The sequence below is a fragment of the Xyrauchen texanus genome, chromosome 38 (assembly GCF_025860055.1).
Source record: "Xyrauchen texanus isolate HMW12.3.18 chromosome 38, RBS_HiC_50CHRs, whole genome shotgun sequence".
NCBI classification, from domain to species: domain Eukaryota; kingdom Metazoa; phylum Chordata; class Actinopteri; order Cypriniformes; family Catostomidae; genus Xyrauchen; species Xyrauchen texanus.
In genome coordinates this window covers 26,968,638-26,975,359 of record NC_068313.1, presented here as the reverse complement: position 1 = coordinate 26,975,359, position 6,722 = coordinate 26,968,638, and the positions used below count along the sequence as shown (strand labels likewise).

At 37.4% G+C, this 6,722-nt stretch overlaps 1 protein-coding gene across 2 annotated transcripts in view; it reads left to right on the top strand.

Annotated features, from left to right (window-relative positions):
- The first annotated feature begins 2,360 nt into the window (after positions 1 to 2,360).
- Positions 2,361 to 6,722, top strand: part of LOC127632117 (neurofibromin-like) — a 118,225-nt gene continuing 113,863 nt past the window's right edge. For both annotated transcript variants that reach the window (XM_052110625.1, XM_052110624.1), the window contains exon 1: positions 2,361 to 2,621. In XM_052110625.1, coding sequence (XP_051966585.1) covers positions 2,562 to 2,621 — 60 coding nt within the window. In that variant the 5' untranslated portion in view covers positions 2,361 to 2,561. The remainder of the gene's footprint in view (positions 2,622 to 6,722) is intronic.

Genomic DNA, 6,722 nt, shown 5'->3' with positions numbered 1-6,722 from the left:
AATGAAAAGTCTTCAACGTCCAAGACGTCATAACTAAAACTACACTAACTAAAAGAACATAAATACAGCGGGTGGCACAAGACTCATCGTCTTAACTGACAAGCACGATAGCCAATCCGCAACAACCTAAGAAACTGAGAGTGAGAGAAACCCCCAACCCCCCCCCACCACACACACACACAACTATAAACGTTCTTACGGACGTAACAAACATAAAATGACCAATGTTTGTAGCACAGCACTCTTCCACCTCAGAAATATTGCTATGTTACGACACATGCTCTTTGTTGCTGATGCCAAAACATTATTAATGCGTTAATGACCTCAAGACTATATTGTAATGCATTATTGGGAGGATGTCCAGCAAGTTCAATAAATAAACTTCAATTGGTTAAAAATGCAGCAGCCAGAGTGCTGACTAGAATCAAGAAATATGATCATATTAGCCCCATTTTATTGGCTACCTGTTTAATTTCTTATAAATTTTTTAATTTTGTTAACTGTGTACAAATCTTTGAATGTTCTTGCTCCGCAGTACTTAAGTGTCCTTCTACCACACTATATTCAATCAAGTTCATTACTATCGCAAAATTCTGGCCTGTTAATAGTTCCTAGAATATCAAAATCCACAAAGCTACATGTCTCTGAGTGATGATGACTAAATGCAGCTGGTGCCAGCCAGACATCACTTCAGTCTATTACGATGGACTTCAGAGGATGAACTGATGCCAACTCTAACCATGAAATGACCTGCCGGCTCAACTGCGATGCACCTCACTGATCTCTGCCTGCATCACCTCGGCCTAATGATGGACTACAACCTTATAATGGAATACATAGACTTTCAATGATTTGCCAACAAAACCCTTCATCAGCAAACTAACAAAGGACAATGCATCAATGTGAACTTCTGCAGTTAGTCCAGAATGGACTTCAAAGACATTAGTTATTAATCTTATAGTTCATACAAAATCTTTTACTCCATTTTACTTTAATAAGGGTAATCTAAAACCTTAGGAGCCTTAATGTTGTCTTAAAGCACAAACTACAATTTATTAATACTAGATGAGATGCTTTCTTGTTTGTTTATGATTGTTCATGATGATTAATGATATACCACATCAGATTCAAAGATTTGTTTTTTCTTTTAGGTTACCATACGGAGTCCCTTATGTGACCTTAATCAAAGATTTATCACTTAATTGGCTCTGTATTACAAACTCTTGACTGGAGGACAAACTGGAGGATATTGAAAGTTTGGAGTTTGTGCATATGTGCTGTTTTAATTAGTCCATTTTACGGTTGTATATAGATGATTTTTTTCCAGGTTTAGGAAGTGCATTTTCAAAACTTCTATGAATTGATTTGTAGTGGATTTAGCTAACTTTAGCATGTCAACATAGCATACAATTCTACCAATTTCGATTGTAGGGTGTTGTCAAATTACCCTAAAAAATAAACGTACTATCTGAAAATAAATATTTGATATTATAATTTAGATATACCTGAAGATGGCAGTAGAGATCCACTAAGTATTCACATCAGATAATTACTATAGCCTTGTGAGCTTTAGCGTCTCTAGCGGCATTTGTATGCTAAAATATAAAAGGAAAAATATTTTAGGACGGGTAATTTGATTCCGTTACAGAAAAACTTTTAGACTTTTTAAATAATCTATAAAAAACTTCACGAGTATTTTTAATTGTCATTTATGGTCATCAGAACCCTTTTATATAATCCATGGAAGAGTTTGTTTGTTGTCTTGGATAGTGATTTTTAAGGAAAGAAATGCTTCCTGTGTTTTTAATCAGATATTTTTCAGACAGGTTCTGCACTTACTGAGTCTCAGACAGATGGATTGGATTGATGGATGGACAGATAGGTAGGTAGACAGACAGGTGGATGTTTGGAGGACGGATGGATAGACAGACAGACAGAAAGATGGATGGATGAATGGACAGACAGATAGGTAGGTAGAAAGACAGAGTGATGGATGGAGGATAGATAGATAGATAGATAGATAGATAGATAGATAGATAGATAGATAGATGTAGAGACGTTGTACACAAACATTTTACACAGCATTCTTACTGTCCCTCGATTTATAAGAGCAACTAACAGCAAATTTACCAGAGGAATTGCATCCTATACTGATACTTGTTATTGCGTCTTATTACCTAAAATGACACATTTATCTTATTATTCTTTTGACCCCCTCAATTGAGGCCCACGCATTCTATCTACCTATAATAATGTACCATCTTCAGCACAGCAGCAATAGCCGCGCACGCGCAAAACCCCAGACAGGCTCGAGAGAGAGGTGGTTTTAAACTTCCGGTGGTGTGTCATGGCGGCGTGGTGGAGTAAGCTTGAAGTGAAAAACTAAACCCAGACCCCCCTCCTCCCTCCACCTCCTTCCACCTCCTCCTCTGTTCTCCTCCTATATTGTTTTTCGGAGCGCTTTTGGGGGTATTTGGCGCATCGGGGGCGAGGCGCGAACAGGAATCGGGATCGCAAAAGTGATTGATAGGAGACATTGCGGCGCGCGCATCCGCCTGAGCATGGCGGCGCACAAGCCCGTGGAATGGGTCCAGGCCATCATTAATAGATTCGACGAACAGGTAAAGAAAATACACAACTTGTATGTCTTGTTGGGGTCTTTGACATTTCAAAGCCAAAAAGCGAGCACGCAAACTGTGAAATGGTTGCTGCATATGCATGCACGCGCACTGTTTATGTTGAGGATGGTAGGTAGGTTGGTGGTGTTTGGGCTTTTCACTGGCCAAATGCTATACGTGCATGTCCTAGTTCAGGCCTGATGTCTTGCAATTGGTCAGCGAAAGCCAATGTTGGGTTATGGATCCGTGATTGATCTGATGAATGTTCAGCTCAGTTGCTCGCGCGCCGTGGCTAAATATAAACAAAAGGAATCAGACTCCATTTGTGCTGTTGACACAGAGAGATGAGATTGCATAGTTGGAGCAGCTTCACAGAGATTTACCATCCTGTGCATGCAAAAAATGCAAACAAATGTTTCTAATCGACCTAAAACATAAGAGTTGTTTCAATTAATGAATGCTCTATGTGCTTGAAAGATGTTTGAATTTTTTTAAGACAGTGTTGCACACAAAGTTTGCATTCAACATTCTGTGCTGTCAGCAAGTATACAGGCTAGGTGTTTGGTTCTTGTACTGGGGTTAAGGGGCTGGATGTGGTTCGTAACAGTTTGATTAAAGTGTAACAAGAGGTTTAGGCCGATTTACCTCTAAGCTGGTTTAGTGCTCTTTAAATTGGAGCTTTTAAATTGGATTAAGGCTCTTGTTTGGAGTCTTAATGTGTTGACAAGTCAAGCTTTGACCACCTTCTTGCACTTTATTCATTCTGTATGTTATCACAGTACACATGATGTATATGACAGCTGCTCACCATAAGCGACCAACAACAATTACATTCCAAGCATAATATAACATTTTCAATAGTTAATTCACCCAAAAATAAGATTCTGTCCCTAAACATGTGTTTTAAACATGTATGGCTTTCTGTACCCCCCTCCTCCTCAACAAAGTTAATAGTAATTGAGGATACAATTCTACTTAATATCTCCTTAAGAGTTCTGCACAAGAAAAAACAGTCAGACTTGCTTTGATTAACTTGAGAGTAAGTTTATCCTGACTGAATTTTCATTTTCAGGTGAACTATCCCCCAATCTTGAATAATAGCTACAGGATTACACTTGGATTGCTTGTTGTTTTTGCTGCAAGATCAATACTGATGTGTGGCTTGTCCCACTTGTAATAGGCAAGTTCTCAGTCGTGGTTATTGCCTCGTCAGCAGCTGTATGAATGCTAAGAGCACCTTGAAACAATGACCTCACAGATGCCATTGCATGGTCATGGAAAACTAATCTGTCCTCTCTCTGGGGAGAGCTCTGACTCAGGAATGAGAGGTTGATGAGGCATTGTATTCTACATGGATGCCAGTTTTGGAGATTTAGATTTAGTATTTGGCCAAGGTTTCACTACGAGATGGCAAGAATTTGAAGATTATTTCAACTGAATGAAGATGACACTTGATTGAAGGGATTTTTCTCTTCTCTTGGTCTTGCTGTTGTTATTTTTCATAGTTTTATTTTTTTGCCAGTAGCTTAAGGGCAGTGTAAGCTGTTTTAGTGTTCTGAAGCTTTCACGTGACTGAGCCGTTGAATTAGCCATGCCCCCTCATTCAAACCCTGCTCCCCAAAGATAATTTTGAGACCAAAACTGAGCAAAAGAGCAGAATTGTTTGTTCTTGTGGCTATCAAATACTAACAGTGGCAAAATAGCGCCCTCAACTGACAAACGCTATGAATCATAGCCTCAGTGACCATTTAAATACAATACTATTAGAAAGAGCAAAATGATTGACAGGTATATCAGACACTTATTTCATAAATTTTTTAAGGGAGTAGGAATTATTTTTTTTTTGCATACATTTCCATGAAAAAAAAATTGCTTACAGCACTTTTAATGGAATGGCATGCAGCAAATAAAATTCTGTCATTCACCCTGCCCTAAAACGTAGATTATTAGGAAAAATTATGAAGAATGTTTACGCTGCCCTTTTCCATAAAACAAATACATACAGTGACTAAGGGCTATCCTGCTGCAAAAAGGACCATAAATATAGTTTGGTTCTCACAAGACCTGTCAAGGAAAATCAATGTGTATTTCTACAGTTTACTGTTTTTTTTTACGTACATCTGTTTTTACGAGCCTCGTCATTAGTTGGCAGCACGCATCTACAAACCTCACAAGCAGCACAGTTACAGAATGAGAAGTGCTTACTTAAGCCCCATTCACATTGTCAGTGATTTTGTCGCTAGATGTTGCTAGTCTCTGTATTTCTTGTCGCTAGTAGGTGTGCCTATTACTGTCGCTATAATATTATTGGTTGGGTGCACAACTGGCCATAGCTTTAGAAAATCTGATCACTGATGAGTAGGGCTGCAACTAACGATTATTTTGATAATCGATTAATTAACGATTATTAGAATGATTATTTGATTATTCGGCGATTATTGCAACAATTAATCATTAGCTCTTAACCGATTATTCAGCTTGTGCCACGACTTAAAAGGTTGTATTTAACATGATTACTAACAATAAAGAGGACAAAATCATCTTTTAAAAATACCTCCAAATGACATTCACTGAATTAAAGGGAAAAATACTTTTTATTAAGTTTAATTCAGTAAAGAAATTCACTGCAAAAAACTATTGTTAAAGTGTTTTTTTCTTGTTCTCCATTTAAAATGGCCTAAAAATCCTTAAAACAAGATACATTTACTTGAGAAGCAACATATAAAATATTTAGACTTGCTTTAAGAGAATATATCTTAAATATAAGTGTATTTTGTATATGTGTATTTATTTCGCCTTGTTATACGTCTGTGAGTGCAGTTAAGTCAAAATATACTTGTATTCAAGATCTATTTTCTAAAAGCAAGTCTAAATATCTCATATGCTGCTTCGCAGGTGAATGCATCTTTTTAATATTGTATTCAACATTCTCGGATAACAATTGCAGTACAGCTGCTAAAGAAAATGTACATTGTTTTAAATGAGTTTAGATATTTTTATTGGAAAGCATGTCAAAACAAATCATAAACATAAATTGTTGCATATAAATGCATTAAAGATTAAAAGGGTGTTTCCTTTTAAGAGCTCCGACTCCACTTGTGATTCCACAACGAGAGAGCTTCTGTATTTACTTATTTGGTATTTTTGTATAATCCCTTGTACTTTGCAATCTACATAAGCTGAAGATGTTTGGAAAGTTTAGAGTGCACCTGGACAGTGAGCTGTGTAATTCATCCTCTCCTCAGTCTTGCGTAAACTGCAGTGCTGCTCTCGCTCATCATCATTAGAGTTTAAAGTTGTTACATGTTACATTAAATTAGATGATTATTATGTCATGATTATTCGACAAATAAACATTTTTATTTATATCAAATATTTATTGTCTAGGTTTACTTGCTTTAATGTTCAAAAACACTTTATTTTTCTCATACTGTACATTTCAGCTAAACCTATTCTCATCCTCTGGCTCAAATGCTCTGATTTAGGCCCTGTCTATTTAAAGCCCCTCTTTCCGAAAAGCCCAGCTGGCCTAGTCTGTTGTGATTGGTCTACTGCCTAGAGAGTGTGTCGGAAATGTAACGTTCCTTAATATAACTAAGTTAATGGCAACCAATATAATGGCAAACAATCTGCTTAATTCTACACATTTGTAAGTAAAAGTGGCCCACAGCTGATTAGCAAACCTATTTCAACACAATAACATAAGCTAGCAGGTTAGCAGATGCCCACATCTGTGCACTGGATGTGCACCGTAACTACAACACAAAACTCTGCATTTGAACTCTTGGTAGCAGATAAATCAACAAATAATCAAGCATGCTTGCAGCTTATCCTGAAGCACCAGATTGTCCCAATGAAACGGGAACTGCGCCATCTTTCAGGAGTAACTGTTTTGAAAATCCAGCATTGTGGTTGTACTGCTGAATAATTAAAATACATTTTAACCACTGAATCTTCAATTAGTCTGCCTTTGGAAGTCCTAACAAAGAGGTTTTGCTTTTGCAGTGAAGAAATCAGCATCTTCTCGACATGGCGACAACACTAAGCCAACTCTTCCTGGCAGGTGGCCAAAGTAGCATTAGAGCTGCATGATTTGGACAAAAA